This window comes from Rousettus aegyptiacus, unplaced genomic scaffold, assembly GCF_014176215.1.
Source record: "Rousettus aegyptiacus isolate mRouAeg1 unplaced genomic scaffold, mRouAeg1.p scaffold_m13_p_12, whole genome shotgun sequence".
Taxonomy (NCBI): domain Eukaryota; kingdom Metazoa; phylum Chordata; class Mammalia; order Chiroptera; family Pteropodidae; genus Rousettus; species Rousettus aegyptiacus.
Genome location: NW_023416287.1, coordinates 11,925,926 through 11,953,757, shown reverse-complemented (window position 1 = coordinate 11,953,757; position 27,832 = coordinate 11,925,926). Strand labels below are relative to the sequence as shown.

Genomic DNA, 27,832 nt, shown 5'->3' with positions numbered 1-27,832 from the left:
GCCCATTCTCTTCCACGAGGTCTTCCCCGGCCTCCCGGGGAGCCGAAACCCTTTCACACCACGTAGCAAACCTCTAACCGGGCTCTCCCGGCAGTGCGACCCCAGCACCCAGGTCTCAGCACCAAAGCTGCAAAGCCCCGCCCCCCGCCCGCCAGCGGCCCGACCGCTCTGCGCCTGCGCTCTCGGGATCGAGACTGGGGCGCTGTTTACTCCCCCTGGCACCCGCCACCCCCCCCCACCCCCGCCCCCGCCGGAAGCCTTCACTATTCTCCTTCCTCCGGGTGGAACGAAATTTGGGCCCTGGGGACCTATCATTTTTATCAGTCTTTAATAAGACCTGAAACTAAAGGACAAAATGAAATCGGTTTATCTTTGGCCCAAAGTTAATCGACGTTACTTTTGGATTTACCCCTTGTCCGAAATAATGGTACAGTTCTATATTAGCCCCGCCCACTACCCCGCGCCCCCCTTTTCCCCTTCGCCACAGATGCTCTGGGAGAACTGGCGTCTTCGGTTCTGTGGTCTTCGCGTTGGTCCGGAGGGAAATACACGCCCCGGTCTACGCCTTCCCTGCGCGCCGCTCGGCCTCCGCCGTTGCTAAGCGGCCTTGGATACCTGGCGGCGGGATGCTGGGTGGTGTCAGGTGAAGATGGTGGTCATTGGGCCTCAGGTAAGAAGATCTCCGACTCTGAAGGGCCAGCAGGGGCGTCGGGGAGGCCTGGGAGCAGGCGAGGGCCTCGCGGGACTGCCCTCGGGGCCTCTGGGCCAGTCTTATCGAAAATCGAGATCCTTTGGCGAAACTGGGAGCGCGGATATAGGCCTGAATCCTGGACCTTGGGTTCGATTTTCCATCGCCTCCAGCTACACCGATTTTCAGTCGCCCTGCTGAGTATGAAAGAGCTGTGGAAGAGGACTCATAACATTTTAGGCTCATTGCTTTCCTCCGGGAATCCTGCTCTTAGGAATCTATCCTATGGTAAAAAAGAATTTAATGGCGCAAACAAAGATGTAAACTCCAGTAGTAGCTGTGATGGCAAAAAACTGAAAAGATGTCCATAAAGGCGGTGGTTCAGTTCATTATGGCGTAAGATCGTGCAGCCACTAACCTAATCATGAAGATTTTTCTTTCAGAAAACTGGAGAAAGCAGAATAGAATATTGTATATACACATTGCAAATGAGCGTGTGGGTGGATGGGATGGAACATGGTGTGGGATCATGTATTTTTTTTTTTTTTACCTGACAAAATAATTTTAAAGTTAAACCAGAAGAATAAATATGTGAAGCTAGCTAGGAAAATCTAAGAATTTAGAGTAATAAGGGGGATTAGGTCTTCAGTACCACCAGATATTATAACATATTATAAAGCTACAATAATTAAAATAATGTGAAACCTCGCATCAACTTACAGGCAGATGGAATATACGGAATTAGGAATAAGATGCAAATATCGATAGGGATTTTTTTATATAGTCAAGGCGATGTTGTGTTTGTTATTATTTTTCAGTGATTTGATAAATTTTTATTCAAAGTAGTGTTTACGTATTATTTTGCAGTGATTTGATATATGTTTTTTATTCAAGGTGTTGTTTTTAATCAGCACTGAAAGGTTGCATTGGTATCAGGTAGCTTCTAGTAATTAGAAAAATATAACAAAATTTATTTGAGGACCAAAATAAATTCCAAAATGATCAAAATTTAAATCTTAAAAAATGACATCATAAAAATACTGGAAGCATTGTTGAATATATTCATAATCTTAGCATGGCAAAAACTCTTCTAAATATGTCGTACAATCCAGAAGCCAGAAAGGAAAAGATTAATACTTTTAACTCTATAAAATGTAAAACTTTCTGTATTGGGGTAAGTGCGGTAAACTGGGAGCGCAAATATGGCCTGAATCTCGGACGTTGGACTGAGTTGGAGTTCCCATCACCTCTGGAATTTTGGTGGCCTGTAAATTCCACCAGACCAAACCAGAAAAGCTCGTATAAGCTAAGTCTAAAGACAGATTTGTGAAAGTATTTGTTTAATGGTCAATTAGAAAAATATTAAATCCAATAGAAAAATGAGCAGAGTACATGAACAAAAAAGTAAGAAATATAGATGGCCAATATAAAAAGTGAAAGATGGCCATCTCGCTAATTTCAAAATGAAAATTAAAACAATAATGAGAAGTTTTGGGGGCCTACCTTACTAGAAAAGATGAAAAATATTGATAATAGGGTTGTATGGAAATAGAAGTGTATTGTATTAGGGGAAGTAAAAATTAGTACAATTTTTTGAAAATTGTAGGCAGTTTGAAAATAATTTACTTAGCCATTCTTCAACAGGTACGAGTTTATAAATATGGAAAGTGTACAGAAACATATTCAAAGACGATTTATGTTTGTGGCACTGTTTTACTAGCGAAAATTTTGGCAAGAAAGCCATGTCAGCCTTTCTGTAACTGGTTAAATAAGTTATGGTACATTCATAAAATGGAATGCTATGTAGCAGTTTAAAAAAATTGGTAGGTCTGTATGTACTAACATAGAAAGATGTGAAAGATACAAGGTTAGGTGAAAAAAGTGTTGTAAAATAGCACAGATAATAAGATCCTATTTTATAAATAAAACCATAAGATATAAAAAAGAATCCAGAAGATTATATATACCCCACAGTTACTAGTAGTCAGCAGTGAGGAATCAGGTTGGAAACGTGGTCCCCCACAGGGATGGGGTGATGGCAGGTGGGGGCATGGGAGTAGGCTGGTGAGAAGGCCAGGGCAAGAAACAGAAAGTCAAAGCCAGTGTTGGCTTTAGGTTTCTGCAGCTATGATTATGCATTTTACTCTCAACCTTTGAGAACTAGAGGCGTTTTATAGGCAGGTTGCAACTCCGTACTCTTTCTCAATAAATCAGAGGTAGACTATTTGCTCCTTTTGGGATTTTTTTTTTTGGATCATTTCTCTTTTTGCAATTTCTTCATTTTTTTTCATAGGTAACTATGGAGAAGGAGCCTCGGAGCACCATCCTTTTTAATACATACAAAAAGGAAGTATTTACCACCAACAATGGCTATAAATCTATGCAGAAGAGACTTCGGAGCAATTGGAAAATTCAGAGGTGAACTTGTGTATTGTTTTCCCTTCTAAGTGATAATAAGCCTTCTGATAAAACTGAAAATCTTTATTTTTTTATGTAAGACAGATTGTTCAGATGGGAGAAGCTCAATTTAAAGGTCATTCAGAAGTAAATAAATTATTATGAAAGCATCTCTTTTGAAAATTGGAAATTTGCATATTCTTAAACTGTTCCCCAAATCACAAGTGAAAAATTATTCTAATTATATATATTCAGCTTTTTAAGACGTTAGGGGCTTTTTCCATGTTTTAACTTGGATCAGTACTTCAGTTTAGAGAAAGGAAAAATGAGACTTGGTGTGTGTGTGTGTGTAGTTAATGGGTAAGGATGTGTAATCATTATAATCGAGTGGTAGAGCTGATTGAATTAGTAATTGGAGGACTATATTCTAGCGTAATTCAATAGGAAATATTTGAGCAGAGATCAGACTGGTTCAAGCCTATTGAAGGTAGTTTCACTTTGAGAGAGAGTCTGCACTGGGTTCCTCTAAATCCCTTATCTCTGGGCCTCTTTGGCCTCTGCTTCCATATAATCTGAAGGCTAAAATAACTCATAAATTGATTTAAATTATGGATCTAACACTTGCTTTTAAAATTGTACTTGTAGCTTAAAAGATGAAATCACATCTGAGAAGTTAATTGGGGTGAAACTGTGGATTACAGCTGGGCCAAGGGAAAAATTTACTGCAGCTGAGGTAAGAAATATCCGTCAAGAAGAAATATAATGAGATGGTTAGGCACATAGGCTCTGAAATCCTGGATTTAAATCTTTCTTTACTACTTACTATGTTGCCTTACGGTAATCACTTCATCTCTGTCTTCATCATTGAGTTGTCATGATGATTAAATGAGATGATGCACGTAAAGTGCCGACAAGTGTAGGCTAATTAAAGATTAGCTATATTTCTTTGCCATACTTTTGCTTTGGAATAAAGGGAAATTCCGTTTAAAATTAAGCTGTTTTTAAATTTTATTTCAGTGAATAGACAAAGAATGATACATGTAAAACCAGGAACGCAAATAACAAGTGTTGGCAAAGATGTGGAGAAATTGGTACCCTTGTGCACTGTTGGTGAAAATGTAAAACGGTGCGGCCACTATGGCAAACAGTATAGTGGTGCCTCAGAATTAAAAATAGAATCTTCATATGATCCGGCAGTCTATATCCAAGAGAATCGAGAGCAGGATCCTGAAGGGATATTTGTACACCCATGTTTATAGCACTGTTATCACAATAGCCAAAAGATGGAAGGAAGCAGCCCAGGTGTCTGCCAGCACGGACACCAGGTGTGGTGTATTCATGCAGGGAGTTAGTATTCATCCTTACAAAGGAGGGCGATGCTGACAGGTGCTACAGTGTGGATGAATATTGAGGATATTACGCTCAACGAATTAGCCAACCACAAAAAGACACACTGCATGATTCTGTTTATGTGAATACCTAGAGTAGTCAAGTTCATAGAGAAAATAATTTGAACAGTAGTTACCAGGGGCTAAGGGGGAGGAGGGAAATGCAGAGTTGTTGTTTAATGGATATAGAGCTTTAGTTTTGCAAGATGAAAAAGAGTTCTGTGGATTGGTTGCATGACAGTGTGAATATAGGTAATACTACTGAACTGTACACTTAAAAATGGTTAAGATGATAAACTTTATTTTGTATTTTATCACAATTTAAAAAAACAAAAAACTCAACACTGTAAGAGCCTTTCCCACAGATACTTGGAAGTGCCTGTATAGGGAGAGGTATAGGAAGAAGGGAGGTCAAGGCAGGGTGGGCCAGTGTGGTCCTTAGACTGAGGCCGTCCAAAGTCTCCTGCTCTGACTTTGGGGGAGCCACGAGGAGGACATCCACAGGGGAGCACTTCTGTTGTCCTTTTTTCTCAGCCTGATTGATTGCAAGGCCACCTCCCCAGGGAAAGGCTTGAAGAGAGGTGTGACCGTTTGATCAGGTTAATGGAGAGAAAGTAAGAATTACCTTGGGGAATGTGACAGTGACCACCTACCCTATCCAGTGAGACCCTGAGGGAGATGCTTACACAGCAGGCAGTGGCCTTCAGAGGAACACTTTATTACTTCTTGGGCTTTGGACTAACACTCCAGTATAGTTTCTCCCCACCTCCCTTTTTCACCTAAGGAAGACAGAGAGAGGTAACCAGGTCTCAGGAAAGTGAGAGCATCCAGAAGAGAGTCAGAGACCAGCAGTTGGTGACATTCAACATTGTCTGGAGACATTTTTGTTTTTCAGGAGAGGGCAGGTGCAGTAAGCAGAAACCAGGGATGATGTTGGATGGAGTAGACCTGTGAGCTTCCTTTCGCGAATAGTTTTCCACTTTTGTTTGCTGTATAGATAGTCAACTAGGAAAATGTTCATTCATTTTGAATCTTTTGGAGCTTTATGTTTAAACACAAGCTTGGAAATCCTACATAGAATAGATTTTACATTATCTCATTCACATTTATATTTAAATACCTTATTGATTTGAAGTGTTTATTTTTAGCTAGTTAAGGTCTTATTCATACTATTTTGGACACAAGTCTTTTGGATGTATTTATAAGTTTGTTTCCTTTGCGTAGTTTGAAGTCCTGAAGAAATACCTCGACGGCGGTGGAGATATCCTTGTGATGCTAGGAGAGGGTGGGGAATCCAGATTTGACACCAATATTAATTTTCTCCTAGAAGAATACGGAATCATGGTTAATAATGGTAATTATTATTATTTTAATTTGGGCCTAATAGTACAATGGAAAAAGCCCTGGGCTGTGAGGGTAAATGAGCCAGCATTCAGGCCTCACCAGCAATCTGAACCTTCTGGGCCTACGCTTCTTCCATTTATAAAGTGAGAGGGCCTGGAACACAGTTCCAAGTTCCTTTAAGGTCAAAGTTTTATGCATTCATAACATCAAACTTATTTCTAATCTAAAATGCATCTTCCTCTTTTTCCTTTAAAGATGCAGTGGTTAGAAATGTATATTATAAGTATTTTCATCCTAAAGAAGCTCTGGTTTCCAATGGAGTCTTAAACAGGTAAGCATGTTGAAAGCAGAAATGTCTTTACAGATGACACTCATCTTTCCTGTGTGACTCTTCTCTCATTTCTTCTCATACAGTCTTTTTACTGGTCATTCTTCCTGTGTACTTTCTTTTTGTCTTATTTTATTATAATTTATTATATTCTCATTTATCACGTTATCGTCCTCTTTTGACACCTTACTTCACATTCACCTTTTTGTCAGAATACATTCAGTTGTAAGCAACAGAAAACTATTCAAATGGGATTAAACAATAAAGAGTTGTTACTGATTTGTGTAATCGAAAGACCCAGAAATAAGACAGGTTTTGGACATAGATTGACTGAAAATTCATGATGTCATTAGGATCCCACTTCTATTCCTCCGTAGTTCTCTTGGCCCTGCTCTCCTGTGTGTGGGGGCTGAATATAATTTTAATAGTTCCCAAACTCATAGCCACATGCCACACCGTCTGGGGCAAGAGAGCATTCCTCGGTCCTAGCAGGAGCAGTCCTGAGATATGCTGTGTTTGAGCTGGCTCAGGCCACTTGCCCATTCTGAATTAGTCACTGAAGAGGAGGGCAGAGACTGCCCAGATGGCATAGCTAGGTCATATTCTCCACCCCTGCAGCTTGGGATAAAGTCAGTTTTTTTTTTAATCCACTGGATCCTAAAACCTAAATTGGTGACTTCAGGGAAGAGGGAAATGAGTGAATGCGGGGGACGATATCAGGTACTCTCTGAGCTTTTCCCTATATTCAAAATGTTCTTTCCACACTTGAACTTGCCCTATGCCAGGCACTCTGCTGGGTCTGATGATACAGAGTCTAGAATATGGGAATGGAATGTAGGTCTAGTATACGAACCATTCCCTCAGGACTCAAGAAAGGGGAACTGATCCTTATATTTTAAGATTAACATGTACAGGCTTCCCAAAAGAGGTATAGGTGTGTGGGTGTACCTTTATTTCATTTTTAGGAATTATATCTTGAACAGGTCTGCAAATTCCTTGCGTCTAATTCATATTTACTGTTAGCGAATAGAGTGTGAAATGCCTATATTTTTTCTGTTTATTAAATTTTTAACTTTTTCTTCAAGGGAAATTAGTCGAGCTGCAGGGAAGGCCGTGCCTGGAATCATTGATGAGGAGAGCAGTGGAAACAATGCCCAGTGAGTGTGTTTTCTGAGGCGTTTGTTGTTCTGAAGAGTTTTCGTTTTCAAAATGAAGAACTTTTGATTTCAAAAGTAATTCTCACCAAAAAAAACAATCTGAACAGTTTAAAAGGAAGAAAATAGAAGCCTTCCTCTGTAAATAACAGGGTATTTTGATTTCTAGATTTCTTTTCATATATAAAAGTATGGGTAGGTACCGTATCCTTTAAATGACTGGATAAAATTAGATGTATCCAAATTTGTCTAACTCGTCTCCTGTCATAGAATATTTAGGTAGTTTATAATAATTTTCTTTAATAATACCGCCTAACATTTATTGAGCACTTACTATGTGACAGGCAAGTATTATCTCATCTAATCCTCAACAATTTTAAAAGGTTATAGGCAAAATAACAGAGAGGTTAATTACCCAAGCTCCCTTGACTAATGTCAAAACTTACTTCAAACCTGTGTAGTCTGCTGCAGGGCCTGTGCTCTTAACTTCTCCATATCGTAACTATAAACAGTTTAATACTTGTCATTATAAACAAGAAAGCACAAAGGGAACATCTTTGTATGTACATTTTTTGTCCACTTGTGCCAAAATTTTAGTTAGATTTTTAGCATTGGAATTTCTGGGTCAAGTCTTCGAACTGATGCTTTGCCAAATGTGACACATTGCCAGATTGTCCTCCAGGCAGTTTGTAGCACTCAGGCCCTATGAACACACAGCTTTTCTTCTCCTGTCAGCATGGAGCCTTCTAGTGAAAACGATACCTCTTTATGTTAACTTGCATTTCTTTGATTCTTAGTGAGTGGGATGGCTTGTAAAGTCAATTGGCTGATTGTATTTCGTCTGTGAATTTCCCGTTCACTATTTTTTGCTCATTTTTTAATTGATGGTCTGTCTTTTCTTATTCATTTATGAGACCCCTACGCATTGCAAATATTTTTCCCAGTTTACCTTTTTTACTTTGGGGTATTTGGCCCCATGGAACGTGAATGTTTTTATGTAGTTAAAGCTTATTACAAAGCTCTAATAATTAAAGTAATGTAAATAAAACAAATTAGACCCAGAATACATATAGAATCTAGAGGTTATTTATATTAAAAGTGATATTTTAAATTATTGGGGAATGGATGGCATCATTTTGGCTAACCATTTGGAAAAATATATTCATTTTCACTCCAAAATATATTTCAGATAGATTAAAATTTTAAATATTAAAAACCATAGAAATACTAAAAATGTATATATAGTAAATATTTCATAATCTTAGAGTAGGGAAGAGCTTTTTTCAAATGAATCCAAGGGAAGTCATACAGGGGAAAAATGTAGAGCAACATATATCAGAGTGAATATTTTGACATGTAAGAATCACAGTCTAAGTCTTGAGTTTTATACTAGCTCATCCAGTTAGTGGAGTAAAAGAACTATGGACTTGGACTTAGAAGGAGTTATAAGTTCCTGATTGCAAGTCCTACTTACAGGGTGGCCCAAGGTATAGAACTCTTAGTTTCTATTTCCATATCAGTAACAGGGACAAAGTTGCTGGGACACTCCAATGAGGTGATACTTGTGGAAGTGCTTTGTGAGGTATGAGGCATAGTACCTTGCCTGCTGTTGCGTTATTACTCTCTGTAATTGTTGTGAAGGGCGAGTGGCTGGTTATTTGTTTCCTGGGTCATCCGGAAGCAGCACAGCTTCCTGGTGGGCTGTGAGATTCAAATAACCAGTCCTGCTTTGTGCTTTGGAATGTGTTGGCCTATGGGAGTTTCAGGTTCTCATCTGGTCTTCTTTCTAATCATATCCCTTTCCCTTTTCTTCCTCATTTAATCCTCAACAATTTTAAAAGGTTATAGTCAGTGTAGCCACACTGACTTAGTTTCAATTTCTTCAATATACTAAACTTGTTCTTACCTTAGGGCCTTTACATATCTGTTCCCTCTTCCAGGAATGCTCTCCCAAACTTTTTGCCCAGCTAATCTTATTCATTCACATGTGGTTTGCAAAAAGGAGTAAATGAGACTTTACTGAAGAGATGGGGAAAACTAACATCGGAAGGAAATAATTTTAAACTTAAGCTAAAAAGAATTTTCTCATTGCCTAAAGGAAAGGGGAAATTAAAATAGTTACAAGAAACTCCTCATGCCCCTGCCCCCAAGTTTCTAACTTTATGCTCTGGTTTTAAGATTCCTGTTTTTTTTTTTTTTTTTTCCTTCATTCTAAGAGAATTTTCTTCTTCAAATTGCTACTTTTGCAGAGCTCCATCTTTCTTTCAGTAAAGCCCTCTCCCTCCTGCGTGGCTTGGCCTCACCCCAGGATCTGCACCGTACCCTGACCTCCATACCCCCCTATCTAGGAACACATTGCACAAGTTCGACTGATTCACTAAGTCTTCATTAGGATCGTGGAGAGTGAGGAGGGTCCGTGTAGAAGGGTCTGTGTAAGAAGGGTCCAGTGTGGGGAACATACATGCCTCTGTTCATGTAAGCACACAACTGGTAACACACCCTCTACTTAATGAGACCTTCAATTCTTAGACGTAGCACCAATCATATCTATGAGGAAGAGGAAAGTGCTTACTTCTAAGCCTTTGTCATACAGAACAGGCTCATGTGGCTCTTGTTCAGTTCTTAGATGAGCCCTCCCCCCTCCTTAGGGGCTACTTTAGTTCTTCCAGTTGTAATTATTTCACATATGCTTGGAAATTGTTAATTTACATTTATAGGTCTTAAAATGCTTTATTAAACTTATAGCTAGAATATTACAATTTTTGAGTTAACAAACCAGAGCTTAGGAGAATTTTGTTTGGTGATGAAATGCTTAAGCACTGAGATGATCTTCAAAATTTTTTAATTCATTTAAAAATTTTTAAAAATGTTTCTTTAATTTCTTACAGGGCTCTCACCTTCGTCTACCCTTTTGGGGCCACCTTGAGTGTCATGAAACCCGCAGTGGCCGTTCTGTCCACCGGCTCTGTCTGTTTCCCGCTGAACAGACCCATTCTGGCTTTCTATCACTCGAAGGTACAGCCTTTCTTAGATACGAATGGATATGTTACTTTTATTATTGGACTGGTAAAAACTACTATTTCCAGAGGGATTTCATACATTTTCTCATTGGTCTTCACAGCGGTCCTGCTATGTAATGTATTGATTATCTACATTTTACTTATGGGGGTAATTTAATTGATGGAGTCAGTGCCTAAACCTAGCTCTTACCATTCTCAATCCAACGCTTTTCCACTGTAGCATGAGACTCCCTGTATTATAACTCTTAAAATAACTTTTCATCCTGCCGGTGACTATGGGTTCTCACTCTCAACGTAAACCTGTTCAGACTATACAGCAAATTGCACAGAATTGTGCTGCTCTTATTTTAGTTTATCCCAGGAAAACATATCAGAAGTCTGTTTTTCCACTTCTTATCCTGGAGACCCCACAAAACGTGGGGATGGGTGGTTCCAGAGGACACAGCCCTCCTCATTATAACCTTACTTTTCCACTGCCTTTTAATTCAGGTTATGTTAAATTCATTCTCATTGTACCCTAAGACATAGAATTCACCAGCCGAGTGCCCAGTTTTTCTGCAGAAACCTAGATGTCTCTAGTTCCTCGCCATCTTATTTTTCTTTGGTGACGTAGATATTACCTTTCTTTCCCATATTTAGAAGCTCTGACTTCTTTTTATTATGAAGTAAATAAATGTCTATGCTATGTTCAAAAGATGATATTTAGACAAAATTCATATAGTTATTATGGTAGTTTTTAGACAAAATTCATACAGCTATTACGGTAGTTATTCTGTCCCAAATAGTTGGAAATCCTGTCTTAAAATTAAAGTGTGATTAAGTGATTCAAGATTTGGTTTACATAAAGTGTCAGTTTGTAAGCACAAAAGTAATTAGACATTATTTTAAGGGACCTCTGGTAGTCGAACATTAGAACTATAATAGAACTATTTGATTTCTTAACTGTGCACAGAGATTTTACCTGGCTTAATCAGTGGATTTTTATGGAGCATCTATTGGGTACAGAATTCTGAGTTAAGTATGGTGATTCTTCTAGAACTCATGAGGTTACTGTCTGCTCATTGCTTGCCATTTAAGGCCAATTTTCTCCTCTTCAGAGGCTTTCGGTCCTATTTTATAAACACTATTTTTTACAGAGGTCGTTTGTTGTCTGTCATTCTTAAGTTTGAGAGATGAAGCAGTGATCCCAGAGAGAGGGCCACTCTCTGTCCTTCTGGAAACCAGGAGCAGGGCCTGGCTAGCTCGGGGCGGGGGTGGGGGGGGGAGGAGGGAGGAGGGGGTCTGCCTCTTTGCCCAGGGCCATTACTTTCACCAAGCCCATCATGATCCTTTCTACGTCTTTGGTTTGCTGGACTCAACGTGTTGATATGGAAGGAGCAAATTGGTCCTTGAGTAGATGTATTCTTATTCAGTCAGAACAAATTATAGGCAAACGTTGGAAATGGAAGTCAAAGACAGTGGTAGAATCTCTGTCAGGATAGAATAAAAGGATTAAAGGAAGATTTATAATCCATATGAAATTAATGAGGTAGGAAAAGAAGATAATATTAAAGAAAAAAAGAAGCCTAACTATGAGTAGTAGTGAGAAGGAAAAGTCCTTTACCATAATTTTCTTACGTATGTGGATTCACATCACAGCACAGGTCATTCCGTTCCATGTTCTTTCTATAGAATTCCACCCAATTCACTTCCTGTTCTCAGCAACATCTATTTTCAATGGCTATGGTATAGTGATAGTATTATATCTACTATGAAGCATTTCCTTTTAATGTGGTACAAGTCAAAGTTCATTTTGCAAATTTCATTTATGGAATTTGCATATTTGCATCTCTTGACATCTCTGGTGTTAATTCTTTCCTAGAGTCATTATAACTGTGCCTGTTCTCTATGTGATACTGGTGGAAAAACTGCTTTCATTTTGTATTTTTAATATTGTACTGTTTTTCTCATTACAAAAGTAGTGTGTGCTCATTGTAGAAAAATTGAAAAATACAGAGGAGGAAAAAAGAATGCTTCCTGTTACTCCGAAGCAGCCCAGGCTCATGTTTTGATCCTTTTCTTCTACTTTTGCTTATGCCTCATTTCCGTTTATTTGCTGCACTGGCTTTAAACTAGGATAACTGTCCAAATTACTGAAACCCTTCTTAATGTATAATTTACCAGTTGGAGGACGTTCCATTTATCTTAACCATTCTTCTGTGCTTGAACATTTGGTTTATTTCTAATTTTTTGTGATTATGACTGTAAAACAGTACATAGGGTTTTTGTATATTTAAGACTTTTGTTGCCTGTGTTGACAGTTTCAGTAACAATGTGAAAAAATTTACTTCATTGAAATTTGACCACTGTTCGTAGTCATTTTTTCATATTTATTAATCTAATAGGGAAAAATACTTTGTTTTGATTTGTTTAAAATTACTAATATTAAATTCTTTTCCTAACCAGTTGTTATTTCTGTTGTGAATTTATCATGCTTGTAGCTTAGTTTTCTGTTTGGATCTCGGTTAATTACTATTTTGGTACTTGTAAATGTCTTTAACTCTCTATAGGTTATCTTTTGCTTTATCTTTTTATTTTCCTTTAAGGTTATGATCTTCATAAAATAACTAACAATGGGGAAATGCTGTAGAACCAATTCATAATGCTTTTGTTAAAGTTGAATAGAATGTAGAAGTGTCTAAAATGAGCAGATTGGAATGTGGTTATTATCATAATCGATACTTCTAGACTGTTAAAATCCTCATGAGAATTGACACTTGTGTGTAAGACGGTCGCTCACGTGATTCTGATAAGTGTTTGGGACTAGGGTGCATGTGGTGCATTTTGGGATGAGTCTCTGACATTGCTTTGTCATCGACAGAACCAAGGTGGGAAGCTGGCAGTGCTTGGCTCATGTCACATGTTCAGTGACCAGTATTTGGATAAAGAAGAAAACAGCAAAATCATGGTAAACTTTTTCTCTTTTTTCACCTTAATGTATAATGCGTAAGTACGATTTTCATATCATTTAAAAAAATACTGCTGAGTTTGTTTATTTGTTTAAAACCAGCTGTTCAGAGCCCATTATGTGTCAGGCACTAAGAGTACAAAGTTGAGTCAGGCATAGTCTCTACTTTGAGATGATATAGTACAACGAGAGAGAGAACTGAATCTAGAAGGCTATCGTGAGCATTTCTAAGCATGCTCACTTGGAGTGGGAGCCAACCCTGGGGGAGTTGGGAGAAGTAAGCCCAGCTAAGACATCAAGTATAAAGCCCAGGATCTTGAACTTTCTTCGGATACCCACAGGGGGCCCTTGTAGGGTGTTCAGTACCCTTGGGCACAGTCAGATCTGTGTTTTAGAAAGACCCCTCCATTAGGCATATGGAAGGTAGAAAGGAGGAGGTTGGTGGAGCCAGGCAGGGAGGGACGAGTTCCTGAAGAAAGGTGGTAAAGGTGTGAATGAGGGGAGAGTCTCATGGGTCTGAGTGGTATTCGGAGGGGATTATGATAGGCTGGTCACTGTTTGATGTGGGAAATGAGGTATAGGCATTGCAGTTGCTTGTAGAATAGTGTAAAGGGAACATGTCTTGGACGAGAGACCATACATGCCAAAGCCATGTATATTGGTGTGATTCCCATGAGTCACTTGCCAGAGGAAGAAATTCCCTCTGAGCTTTTTCATTAATGAAATAAAGTCCATCAGCCTTGGAGAATTAGAGGCCTTTAGTACGTACGCTGTGTTGGGAGACTGATTCAGCTCTTGTTTCTGTAGAATCCACTTGAAGTTCCAGTGTCTCTAGACACATCCAGAGGGATCTAGATATACTCTACTTTTCAAGTTCAGATTGTCATCAGCAATCAAATGGGGATTGCTCCAGGACTGGGAAGATGTTTTAATAAATTCTGGCTTGTGATTAGAGGTTAGAGTGTCCAAAGATAAATTATAAATATCCAATAAAAGAAGTGACATTATAGTTAGGGAAACTTAAGTTTTCACATGATTTCACCAAGAGAAGGGTGACTCCTTTTATTCAAATCACTGATTTAGTCGTCTTTTCTTTATAATTTTTTTTTCTTCATTGATTTCATTCTCTATTCCTGCCTTCGTCTTTCTCAAATAACCAAGTGTCTAATTCTGGTTTATTTTTTTTTTAAACTCAGGATGTTGTTTTCCAGTGGCTCACAACAGAAGACATCCACCTAAACCAGATTGATGCCGAGGATCCAGAGGTAGGAAAGACTATGAATCGTTAAAAACTTTTAAGTGAAAAATGGGTCCACCTTCTCAGTAGCCCTTCTAATAGTTCCAGAGGAATAGGTATCTCTTAATTTACTTTATCTTTAAGACGGATGGAAAGAAGTGATGCTCTTTGGGGAGAGGAATACTGTATTGTAAAAAATAATAAATCAGTAAAGTATACAATTAATCATAGAATTAATTGGGGGTAGGAACCTCTCATTTGTGCATGTTCTCTCTATTTTTATATATATATATATGTATGTGTATATATATGTGTGTATATATATATATGTATGTATATAAAATAATTAGAATTTAAAGTATGCTCTCTGACCCAAACTTTCAGAGTTAGTACCTACAGAGAAATACTTCTTTCAGCAGTATGAAGGATATAAAAATAACTTTTCATGAAGAAAGATCATTAGAATTTAAGTGTTAAACTATAATTTTGTTGTCTCTGGGAATAACAATCGTAAAGGTATTATAATATTGATCAGATTAGAGAAATAAAACCAGCACTGGACCAAGGACCAATAACTTGCATTCTGGTTCCTTCTCCACCACGAATACTTGGACCGTAAGGATGATTGTGAGTCCTAAATTCATAGATGTAAATTTACTTATTAAACTAAAAAGTGTAAAAAAAGTGCTATATATCTATGACTTAAAAAAAAAGTTGTGCTTATTACATACCAGTCACTGTATTACATACTTCCATGTAACTCACTTAAACCTCGCAACTGCCCTGGGAGGTAGATGGTCATATTCCCATTTTATAGATAAGGAAACACGTTTTTGTGAGACTGTAGTATGCTCAAATATCAAGCACGTGCAGAGGCAGGACAATTCAAATCTGCTCCTTCTATAATTGCTTTTCTGTTTCATAACTTCTGAAATGTCAGGAAAATGATTCCCTGGCTATGGATAGCAGGAGGTGAGTGAGGAGGCAGTCAGAAATGGTGGTTTACCGGCTGCTTCCTCCCTCGGCTGAGGACATGACCTCCCAGGGGCCAACTTGGGTTAGGAAACAGGAGAGCCCCACGTCTAAAATATTCCCCTATACGGAAACATTAATAAAACATAAAATATTCCAGTATATGGCTGTTTTGCTCGAATTCCTCCTGAAAAGTGATGTAAATCCCCAAAGTAAAAGAATTGGGGTACAGCCAGGAATTCACTTTTCAGATCTCCCAGGACCCGACTCTGAGAGGACGGATCTTTGGCAGCTGCCAATCCTAGTTAGTGTCGTGGGTCGAGGGAAGCAGCACTAGGAGATGCCGCTTCTGCTGCTCTTCTGTGTGGCCAGCTTGCTCCCGCTAAGTTTCTGTCATTCCTGTTTTCTAGCTGAGGAAGCCGAAGGAAGTAAATTCTTCAAGGTATCCTCTCAGATTAACTCCTGGCCAGGCCGTTATTAGTGCCCACGTCAGGCTGATTCCTGAGCCTGTGCCCTTTCTCTGTTGTTTGTTATCCACCACACAAGACACTGGGCTGGTACAGAAGAGAAGCATCAATAGAAAACCAGAGGAATATGGTGGTGGTAAAGCTTTTCTCCAAAACCATGCAGTTTCCTATGTTTTCCAGATGTGAGACCTGGTGAAAAATGTCCTCTGTATTATAAGGCTTTGGAAAAGGAAAGGCTGGATCCAGTAGCACTGCAAAGAAAGAAATTCTGAAAACCTGAACTTCCTGTGATTTCAGATCAATCTCGTTCTATCTGACTAGATTTTAAATCCAGATAATTATAGCTCAGTTTCAAATAATGTTTAATAAAATAAAATGGTAGGTCAGTAAAGAGTCAAAGAAATTTACATAACAAGTTTTAACCTCAAAATCCGCTAGAAAGTCATGAAAACGAGTGGTCTGGGGAGGACTTTTATGTTTCTGTCAAGGCCTTGATGGTTTTCTGAACGCGGAGTTTGTACAGAGACGAGACTCAGCCTCCAGACATTTGGGGTGGCCGGGCGCATCGCTGACCTCTGTGCTGCGTCCTGGGTGTGTCCTGGCACAGCCCGTGGCCTCGCTTTTGCTCTCACCTGCAACCCACGGTCACGGTAGAGAGCTGAAGCTCCAGTTGGTACTATATGCAGCATGTGTGCACACTGTCCAGCACCTTACTTTTTGAAATTACCAATAGGTCTTGGAGATCTTTTCATATTTATACATAGAGCTTTTTGTGTTTGTTTTGCTGTTTTTAAAGACTGTTTTCCATTGTTTGAACTATAGTATATTTAGCCAGTCTTCTATCGATGGGCATTTAGGTTTTCCCAATCTTTTACTATTACCAACACAGCATGTGTCATCATTAAAGGCTCTCAGCAATGCCTTTGGCTGGGTGAGAAGGGATGGGATCTAGTGTCCAAGTGGAGGGCTTGTCTGTGCTGGAGTCACTAGGGTTCGTATGTGTATCAGGAGCGAAAGCAGAGTAAATGGCCCAGGTGCTGGTGGGTAGCTAGATGTTGTAGTGGGAACTCACGGACTTTGTTTTATGATTACCTCTGTTTTCTCACTAATGCAGAAAATAAGGTTATCAGCTAAAACTAAGAAAGGGAAAATCATTTTGGGTGGTTGAAATGACAAAAGGAAAGTTTTACCTAGGAGAATGGAAAAGTGGATAGACTATGAGAATATAGCTGATAGCTGAGCACCCAAGATCAGTGATCATGAAATTAAAAGCAGGCCAGTCAGCATGACGGTATGTTTCTCCAGCTGTGTTCAGCTCGTGAATACTGGCATCGGTAACTGGAGAGTCGGACGTAGCCAGCATTGAGGTTTAGCCAGGTGACTTTTGTTCCTCTTTCAAAATAAAATGACTTATTTAAGGTTTAGTTGTCAGTGATCATGAATGGTGAGATCTTGTGGCAAGAGAGTATAAATATTGCACATGTAGACCTTGGACGCTGGAAACTTGCCAGGTGAAATTCTCGTTTCTGCCGTGCTGAAAGGAACCCTCTTGTGGCTTTCAGATTTCCGACTACATGATGCTGCCCGACACAGCCACCCTGTCAGAGCGGCTTCGAGTGTGTCTCCAGGAGGGCGATGAGAACCCACGGGACTTTACCACCCTCTTCGACCTGTCCATTTACCAGCTGGATACCACCTCCCTCCCCAAGGTCATCAAGTCAGTACCTGTGGCGTTCTGAGCTGCACTGCACTCTCTTCTGAGTGTTTAGTTTGAAAACATGAACCTGGGGATGGAAGTTAAGGTCACAGCCAAAGTGGTATGCAAAGCACGTTCTCAAATCTGTGAGGCCAACAAAGATTGCTGGGCTCTTGGGGTGGGGGTGTTGATGCAGAGGAAACTTCCAGCTGTCGTTACCCTTGCTACCTACATTCCAGGCACTGTATCAGGCATTTGGGGTGCGTAACTTCTGATTTGCCTGGGACTTGCCTGGCTTTAGCACAAAGTCCCATGTTCCAGGCATCCCCTCAGTAAACCAAGGTGGTTAGTCACCCTGTGAGCGCTCCTCATTATTACTCCACACTTTCAGCAGTCCTCTGAGTTACCTGCCTCATTTCCACCGAGGCTTAAAGAGGGTACGGTATCTCCCTAGGTGCGAGCTGGGATTTCAAGCCAGGCCTGAATGACTGCCAAGCCAGGGCTCTACCCTGTTTTATTGCCTGCTCGTTCTTGTTTTTCATTCCTAATACAGGGACAGGGACTAGTAGTTTTGAGCATCTTTGCCCTGGCATGTGATCTACATCAGAATAAACCAAAGGCTGAGAGTGCAGCCACAGATGATTGTCTGATTTCCTACCTGTATACTTAGGTTCAAGTTCAGCAAATACTTATAGAGCGCCTACTGTGCCAAGCCCTATACCTAAAGTGTAGTTTTATGGAGAAGATAGGCAAAAGCTGTGATACAAGGTTATTATAATTATGCTAAATGTGAAACCAAACTGGAGGCCTTGGGCACAATGATGAAAGGGAATTTGATTCTGATTGGGGCGAACACTGAGGCTTTATGAAAGAGGCATTGACTGTTTGAACAAACATTTCTTAGGCGCCTTGTGTCTGCTTGGCACTGTGCTAGGTGCTGTGCTTTAAAGGGTGAGAGGGATTTCAGGACATGGGTGGGGGTGTTGGGGGGAAACATTCTGCAGCAGTGTAGCTTATGCGAGCAAAGCCTCAGACATTCACACATGCGTATGTGCAGGCAAAGAAGTTTATTCCTGATGGCCTATGGACTGCATATAGCCTTAACCTCTAACAAGGCCAATGTGGTAATAGTTTTAATACTGGTCCTCTGAAGTCACCTGCAACATACTGTTTCACATCGTCCAGCACTTGAAGAGACATGGCTGAGCATTACAGAAATAAGTCAAGACAAAGAGCCCGAGGCTCAGGGCAAAGGTTGGATTTGTGAATAGGATACTAGTAAAGACCTGTAGAGGAAGGACATGATTGAGTCTTTTCCAAAACAGTTTCTTGCAGCCGTTTATACAATTAATTTTAGTAAAGAAAAAGAAGAGGCGAAACCAGTTAGGAAACTGTTACAGCAAAGAAGGAGGATCGAAAGGTGGAGTGACTGTGATTTTGAGAGATGTTTGGGGAGAAAGAATCACAAGACATGGGCCATGGGAGGCTGTGATGGAGCTGAGAGACTTCTAACTTGGAGATCTGGGCGACTGGTGATGCTGTTAACTGGCGCAAAGAATGTGGGACAAGGAGAAGGAAATGTGTTCTGTCGCGGGCACTCCCAATCTCATGGCTGTGAAGATGTGCAGGTAGAGTTACTAGTGTAGACTCGAAGGGGTTTAGATACAGCGGTTAGGGCAGCCGTGCGACGGGCTGGGGACGCCCAGGACAGCACTAGAGTGGGAATTGGGCTTCAGTCAATCGCTTGAGAGGCAGAAGAGGTGGGCCTATGACAAGCTGGGGGAAAGCAGCTAGAGGAGCAGGACAGTGCCTGTGGACAGCAGTGTCCCCGGAAGCCCAGGGAGGAGGAAGTGACATGGAAGCAGGGAGCTCCGGAGATGGGCCATGGGCTCTTCCGCAGTGCAGGGCTTTCTCAGAATTAACGAAAGATGCATCAGGCTGCTCCACCAGCCAGTTACAGCCCACGAGCTCCTGCCATTTCCACCACCTCCTCTCCCGATGTGCTTTAGACCAGGCCGTGAAGACCGCTCTGCAGTGTCGAATGAGGGGTTCATTGGAACTGTCTGCTATTTTAGTGTCCGCAGAGTCAAAGAGTGAGTGTTACAGAGGCTCGAGTGGCTCTTTTAATTGTATTTGTCTGTCATGCCATAGCACGGGGCAGTCAGTTTCTATATGGTGCTCTGAGGGTGTTTTTATTTGCTAGTAATGTCTTTTGAATGCAGTTTCTCTTAGTAAAAATTCAATGATGTCACAAGTCACATTTGTCCCCTGGTATTTACTGATGCCCGTGGGCTGTGAGGTAGGGTCGAGCGGGTGGAGTCCTTGCCCTCAGAGTTCATGGCCTGCTGGGTTGGGGACTGAGACGTGGGGTGGTGAAGATGCAATGCCAGACGTGGGGCCCGAGTCCTGGGAATATGTAGCTCAGCCCCATTTCAGATTCGTATTTAGCATCAGCATTGATTCTCCCCTTTTCCTGTACAGATCAGATTTCCGAATCAGGCTGTGCTTGGTTTTAAGCTAAGTTTTTCCACCCCCACCCCCATCAAATAAACGTTGGCTGCTAGTAGGATGATGTGGGCTGGTGGTGAGCTGAGTGGAGAAAGGGAAGACTTAAAGGAATTTATATTGTTACTAACACAAGACTTGAGCACAGTCGGCTCCGTCTGGGGACAGAAGACAAAATCAGTGCTGGGATCGCCGAGGCCAGCCCTCGGCAGCAGGGTTCTTCGTGTGTGTGCTCAGGGAGCAAGACCTTTAGCTTAGCACTGTCCCTGAAGACATTCTGCTTTCTAGACAGACCGCGTCGCGCGTGGGGCTTCTGGTTGATAGAGATTGGCCAGGTCTGATTTTTAATCCTGCATTTGTCACTTCTTAACCATGTGAACTTGGAAAGCTACATCTCTACATTTCTGCTCCCGCCTCCATAAGGGATTCTACTCACTTTTCCAGGGTGGTTTTGAGGATTAAATGAAATAAATTTCACTGCTTAGCATAAGGGCGGGCACAACACATGGCATGTAGTAGGTGCTCAAATATTATTTCTCTGCCCCCGACGGGGATCTTCTCATTGCTAGGAAAAAGTCTCCCCAAGCCCCTGGAACAATGGAGGTAGCAGTAAGATCAGCTCATCGCCTTTCTGCGAGCACAGATCTCTCCCCTTTCTGAAATCACTCACGCATAGAAGCAGACATGAACTTTGTCCACATCCACTGGCATGTGCTTGGTTAGCTTCATTTCGACAGGCCAGTGTGTATACACGTTAAATTGAGTGAGTGTGTTTTCATTTGCCTCATTCCCAGAGTTCAGCCGGCTTACACAATTACGCACAATACAAAAGGATAAAATGAATGCTTGAGAAAATGCAGGCAGGCACGAGGGAAGCCACAATCAGCCAGAAAACGTGTAAGGTCAGCACTCGATCCCCCCTTCCCCCAGCTGTCACCACGCTGGCTGCCCAGCTGTCCTGCGAAAATGCCTAACACCCTTTCTCCTGTTCTCCTCACTCTGGCCTCTGCCTGGGACGCTTCTGAAGCTAACTGCAGGACTTCCACCCAGCTGTCTCGGAGCTTCTCTGACAAGATGCAGTCCCTGCCCCTTTCTCGTCTCCACGCCCCTCTCCTGATTTCTTTTTCTTCCTAATGCTCATTAACACCTGGCATCTTGGGTTTAGTTTATTTGTGTCTCTCCTCCACTAGGTGGTAAGTTCCACAAGGGCCTGTCTTGGCCTCTTTTTTTCCACTGTTGCTACACTCCTTATGAATAAAACTTCCTGGCACATAGTATATATTCAGTAAATATTGGCTGAGCGAATAAACATACAGAGTGTATACTGTATGGATCTGTTTGGTTGTCAGAAGGAGACTTCAGATTTGATTCCTGTTTTTAGATGCGGAAAACAAATAAGGAAACGTAGTATTAAAAGAGTGACAGTATTCATTGGGTAAAAATAAAAAGCCTACTTAGGAGAAACCTGATAATGAAACTTGAAATAACTTTTCCTTTCAGTTTGCAATAAAGTCATATTGTATGGTAAAGTATAAAAGGATCATCACATGATATATAACAACACATTTTGTGTGTTTTTCTCCAAAAGTGCTCAACTCCCTGATTTGATAGAAAAGAGTTACAGGTACATGTCCTTTGTGACCAATTACATGTTCTTTGCATAAAATCTCATCTTGATTCTCGTTTTTTTTGTTTGTTTGTTTTTTAAATCTTATTAACACAGGGCTCATGAACAGCTAAATGTGAAACATGAACCTCTCCAGCTCATCCAACCTCAGTTTGAGACGCCGCTGCCAGCCCTTCAGCCAGCGGTGAGTAGGTGTGCTTGGGGGATCCCACGGCGGAACCTCACTGTTTGCATTCCCTCATCAGCCGGGCCCCTCCTGTGGGTCCTTCCAGATGCCATCTGTGGCACACCTCATGGAGGCATGTTTCTCTGGCTCTAAGCATGCACAGAGACCAAACCTATTAGCATTCTACAGGGACTTGCATTTGCTGTAAGTTCCCAATGAGAAGTCAAGGGCATGGACTTTTTGTGGCTGCTAAACAATTCCTATGTTGTGGGATTAGAGGGCATATATGAGAATTCCTGGGTAAAAAGGAGGGAGAGCTTTGTCCTGCAGCTTTCCAAGCTACAGGCACTCAGATTCATAGCACAGTTCTGACAGCTGGGAGTGAGTCATGTGTATGGAAGTGATATGTATGTTTTTCAACATTCCAGTCTAGCGTTAACTCGTCTGCAAAATTATCTTATCCTACCACATTCTGGAATATTATGAGCGAGTTGGCTTCATCTTGGTAGCTTGAAATTGGCCATGGTGGAAGTTATTTACATCACACAAAAAAAGTGACAAATGCTACATATCAGGCCTATTGTTATGTTTCGAGAGCTGATAGTTAAACAGTTATCAGCATAGTACTGGTTTATATCTTTGAATTCTGGCTTTAAATTTAGCACTTTCTACACTAACCTGCATGTGCCTTCCCAATTTTTGTCCCTAAAGAGCTTATAATTAAATGAGGAACAAGTTGTATAATTAAATGTTAACCACAAATAAGCCTAACATGCCCCAAGTTTTGTGTCCTTGCTCGAGTTAATGGGCACTGGTCTATCTACGTGGTCAGTTCAGTGGTGTAGTTAGGGCTGGTTCTGCTTGATTGTTTACAGTGGGCTGGTCGTCTTGCTCAGTATGATCTAATGGGTGAGGGCAGGAGGAGATGATGGGCAGTTGGGTGGTTCATCCAGGGAAGGGCTGAGCTCGCCTTGCGTTTCCCTGATGTCTTATCACTGTTGATACACTCATGAAAGACCTATTTCTCTGTAGGTTTTCCCTCCCAGTTTCAGGGAACTGCCACCTCCTCCACTGGAGCTGTTTGACCTAGACGAGACCTTCTCCTCTGAGAAGGCACGGCTCGCTCAGATTACCAATAAGTGTAAGTTTTGCCAAATTTTCCTGTTTTCCTTGGTGAGTTTTACTTAATTGTGAATTTCCGAGATTTTCCAGGAGAGAAAGTTTAGGATTTCTTTAGAGAGGACAAACTGTGAATGGGAGTATAAAGTTACAATTTTTATTTATTTCATGTAAATGATTATTTCTCTCGGGGACAGCTAGCTCAGTGACGTAGAACGTGGTGCTGAGCAGAAGCCCAGGTCTCAGCTCTCATCCCTGCAGGTCCTTAGTTCTGATCCCGGCTACCACACAGCACATCTGGGTCACTGGTCATCGGAGCAGTTAAATAGGAAGATTCAGTGAGGGCCAAAAGCATTAGAGAGACTTCAAATTGGAAGGGATCCGAGAGAGCTGAGTGTACCCATCTTGACATGAGGATGTGGAAGTGAGCCCTCAGGCCACACAGCTGCGTGTTGAGTGGCGCCCTGACTCTCTGCCCAGTGCTCCTCCTGACATTCAGTGCCTCAGCACAGCAAACAGGCCTGCACACCTGTGCTCAGAGGCATCAAATTAATCATCCATTTTGAGGCAGTGACCCCACTCCTGGGAATCTATTTTTACTTAAAATAAAATTGGGAATAACCTTAACGTTCACTAGCAGGGGAACGGTAGTAAACCGTGTAACATTCAGTTGATGGCACGACGTGTAGTCATTTTTAAAGAGGTTTACAAAGTCCCACGAGTGACACTGATAGCATTTAAGTGAGAATCTTACGTGAAGAAAGCAAGTTATAAAACTGCACCTCCAGTAGGATCCCAGCTATGTGAACAAGACCCATATGTGCCCAGAGACCAGAAAGGAGTGTGCAAAAATGAAAATCATTCAGTGTAAAACACCTTTACCGCATCTCTGTTCTGTGCCAGGCACTGTGGTACGTATTGGGGAATCAAAAATTAGCAAGACACAGTGGGTTAGTCCAGTAGGAATAATTGACCTGTGAAGGATCAGATGCTTTGACCCAACATTTCTGTTTCTAGCAATTTATGCTACAGAAATCCTTATAGAAATGCAAACCAAAAAAAGATACAGCTATAGAGATATTAACTGTAGCCTTCACAAAATTGGCAACAGTCTAATGGTCTTTGATTAGGGAGACTGGTTAAAAAATATGAAAGTGAAACATTATATATTTGTTAAAAGAAAAAGGTAGAGCATAAGCTTTGACATAGGATGTCCATGTTATTAAATGGTGAAGGCAACTTACAGAACTATTGTTGATCCCCTTTTTTTTACACATATGTAAATACATAGGCATCTGCGGCAGTAATTACCCTAGGTGATATTGATGGGGATAGTATAATAAATGCTATTTAAAATACCCATATGCCCTTCTCATAATGGTCCTTGCTGCATTAAAAGAATGCTTATTTGATTATCTACTGATTGCCATTCTTTGTAATGTAGGAATGTTGGATCTGGGGTTAGGAGACTCAGGACCACTCCAATATTATTCTAATTAGGAAAGTCACACTATTGTCCTAATGTGCTAATGTCTCTGATGTGCTCATCAGAGAGCTCTACAGTTTGTCATTGTTTAAGTCCTGTAGTCACATTACCCTAGGAAGAGGTGAATGAACTTGAGATGTGGGAACCTGGCTGGAGATATTTAAACCACAATAAGGTCTGTATTTGGGGAAGGGCAGAGTTAAGGTTAATCTAATTGTCCTGACTGTGCTTAGGTACTGAAGAAGACCTGGAATTCTATGTCAGAAAGTGTGGTGACATTCTTGGAGTAACCAATAAACTACCAAAGGACCAACAAGATGCCAAACATATCCTTGAGCACATCTTCTTCCAAGTGGTGGAATTCAAGAAATTGAACCAGGTACAGAGCCCCTAGAAGGCCCACTGAAGTGGGAGCCCTTTGAGTGGCGGTATCATCCATAAACTGGGCTTTTTGTGTTTTATGCCATTCATTCATTATGCACGTATTTAATAAGTATCTTCTAGGTGAACAAAACACTGAACAATCCCTCCACTAGTTATGGAACTTCTATTCTAGCTAGTGGAGACAGACAGTAAACAATACACATAATATATAAGTAAATCATGTAGTACAGTAAGAAGGATCAGTGTGCTGAGCGTGGCAGTATTAAATAGTCAGGATGGGCCTCACTACAAAGCTGAGACTGGAGCAAAGACTTCAAGGTATTGAAGGATTTAGCGATGCAGATGGCTGGGGGACGAGTATCCCAGACAGAGGGAACACCTGTGCAAAGTCCCTAAGGCTGGGCTTTGCCTGGCATGTTTGAGGAATAGTAGGGATGCCTGTGTTTCTAGAGAGAAATGAGCAAAGGATAGAGCAGCAGGACGTGAGGTTAGTACCTTATGTTAGAAACCATCTTTCTCTGAACTCTGGGGACCAAGAACTTTAAAATTATCCCTGGCTTCATTTTGTGAATTCCTTAACAGGATTTCTAAAATTAAATGCCCAACCACTATTCGTAAATGGGCATTCATACACTACTGGTGGGAGAATAAATTGGTCCCACTTTTCTGAAGCTATTTTTTATAATATCATTTAGAACCCCAAAAAATGTATATACCTTTGACCCAGCAATTCTAATCTTCAGATTTGTCTTAATAACATCCTGAAACGTGTATAGATTTACTCCCCCTGGATGCTCAGTGCGACATTGTTTTAACAGGGAACTAGTTAAGTGCCTAGGGTGCATCCATAAGGTTAAAAATATTTAGCTAAGTGTTTAAGGACTTGGGAAGACATTCATGATTTGGTAAACGGGGTGGTGGGAGAAGGGCTACAAAGCAGTACAAAGAGCCTGTTTATATATGTTTATATATATGTAGATTTAGGAAATTGGGTACTGGTGGTGTGAGCCTCTACTGGCAGGGGGCTGACTCTGCTAGTATTCACTATACACCTTGCATGTGCCTTGTATAGTGCTAGATGTCAGGGCTGAGGCAGGGGACACGATGAATGCAGTCCTTGCTGTCTGCGCTACGTGTAGTGGGGGAGATGGGACTGCATGGGCAATTACAGTGCTCTGAGACAAATGCCACAAAGGGCACCCAGAGGTGATGGCTAATATAGCTGCTCAGTGCTAAACTGTGGGATGGGGGGCTCAGGTAGATTACCAATAGTACTTACCCTAGTGACAAGGTGGGGACTGGCCCCCAAGGCCAAGGTAAGAAGTCTAGTAGGTCTTTGCATAGTCCCTTCAATGGAATTTGCTCCCCAGTCATCATGACGGGCAATGGGCAGTAGTCAAAAGCCCTGTCCTGGTAGTGAAAACTTGACCCTTGGGCTGAATTTGGCTTTAAAGTCAGAGATTACCTATGGGTCTCAGTTAATGATGATCTAGAATCCCTAATCAAAGTTAAAACACTAAAGAGTTCACATTTCAGACTTTGTACTGAAATACTGAAATTCTGTGTCTTATTCTGCCATCTAGGAACATGACATTGATACAAGTGAAACTGCATTCCAGAACAATTTCTGAGGAACGTGCTTCCTGAAGTATTTTCTGCCTCCTGATTCTCTTTGTAAACTGATTTTCAATTGTTCCTGAACTCCTTTTCAGAATTGCCTGTACACTCTTTTATGAGCTGTCAGAAAGTTTTTTATATCTTCTGTAGTGCCCAGATAGGTTTAGCATTTCTAACTTAGAAGATCCTTATGTAAGATGTGTTCCGTTTTTTAAAAATTAAATCTAATTGAATCTGCATTTTTATCATTTATGAAACAATCTGTCATCGAAGTCTTTTCATTCATCTCCAGTTCTGGATTTGAGTCCCTTTTATCAAAGGCATAAGTAACTCTCAAGCTTGTGAATACTGTGTCGCTTTTAGACTAGTTCAAAAGAATACAACACAAATTTAACCCACACAGTCTGTTGGCCCCACTGTACCTAATGAAAAAAATAAAATGGTGGCTGGATACCTTCCTTATATAGATGACTCACCCCTTCATCCCCCAGCAGTCCACAGGACACAACCATTTGAAGGCTTTTGTCTCCACCCGCACTTTGCGCCCCCTCCCCCGAGCTCCCGAGGCACTCAATTCTGTCATCGTTTTGGGTTATAATGCAGGGCAAAATGTGATCATCTGTCCGAAGGGCAGTGGGAGAGATTATACCTGTTCGAATGTGGTGACTTATGTGGAAATACACAGCAGGGTCCTGGATATGCTGAGAACCCTGAAAGCCAGACGATTGCAGAGCCGCTGCCGGGTGTAAGGGATGTGGTGCAGTGGCAGTAGCTTGGCAGGTGGCTTCTGTAAAGATGGAACTGTGGACAGGAAGGCCGTTTAGGGGGAGAGTGTGATACAACCCCAAGGGGAAGTAACGAGGATGTGGACTGATGTGCTGTTACAGGAGAGGTGGCATTTTGAAATAGATTTGGTCTGGGCGTTGAAGGTCAGCTTGGCATGAATTCGATCCCGACTGCTTGGTGGTGGAGCTATTGGAAGATAGGGATTTCAGAGGGTGAGCTGTTCTGGAGCATAAGAATCCAGCTGAGACGATGACAGTTCATACAAGCGGAAATAACCAGTAAATAGCTGGAAATCCCTAAGGCTTAGAAAAGATATCCAGGCTTAGTATCTGAGTTGTTCACATGGAATTGGTAATTGAAGTCATGAGAATAGTCTGTCAAAGAAGTAACATTTTTGGAAATTTAAAACCTTGGGAAGAAAGACTTAGGTCACATCCTGAATTTAAAATAATTTATCTTAAAGCTCTGTTTATAGGCTCCCATTTTCTCGCACACTCCAGCCCC

General features: G+C 41.1%; 1 protein-coding gene across 1 annotated transcript; it reads left to right on the top strand.

The window, feature by feature from the left end:
* The first annotated feature begins 431 nt into the window (after positions 1–431).
* Positions 432–26,802, top strand: IFT52 (intraflagellar transport 52). Its single transcript, XM_016152439.2, has 14 exons — positions 432–670; positions 2,982–3,106; positions 3,731–3,818; positions 5,698–5,827; positions 6,073–6,148; positions 7,231–7,302; positions 10,188–10,314; positions 13,180–13,266; positions 14,463–14,531; positions 17,505–17,659; positions 21,867–21,954; positions 22,969–23,077; positions 24,775–24,920; positions 26,509–26,802. The coding sequence occupies exons 1-14, from the start codon at positions 650–652 to the stop codon at positions 26,554–26,556; spliced, it is 1,341 nt and encodes a 446-aa protein (XP_016007925.1). The 5' UTR covers positions 432–649; the 3' UTR covers positions 26,557–26,802.
* The last annotated feature ends 1,030 nt before the right edge of the window (positions 26,803–27,832 follow it).

Coding starts and splice junctions, on each gene's coding strand:
- IFT52 (XM_016152439.2), top strand. CDS start 650: ATGGTGGTCATTGGGCCTCAG. Junction 5,828..6,072: donor CGGAATCATGGTTAATAATG/GTAATTATTATT, acceptor TTTCCTTTAAAG/ATGCAGTGGTTAGAAATGTA. Junction 13,267..14,462: donor AAGAAAACAGCAAAATCATG/GTAAACTTTTTC, acceptor TTTTAAACTCAG/GATGTTGTTTTCCAGTGGCT.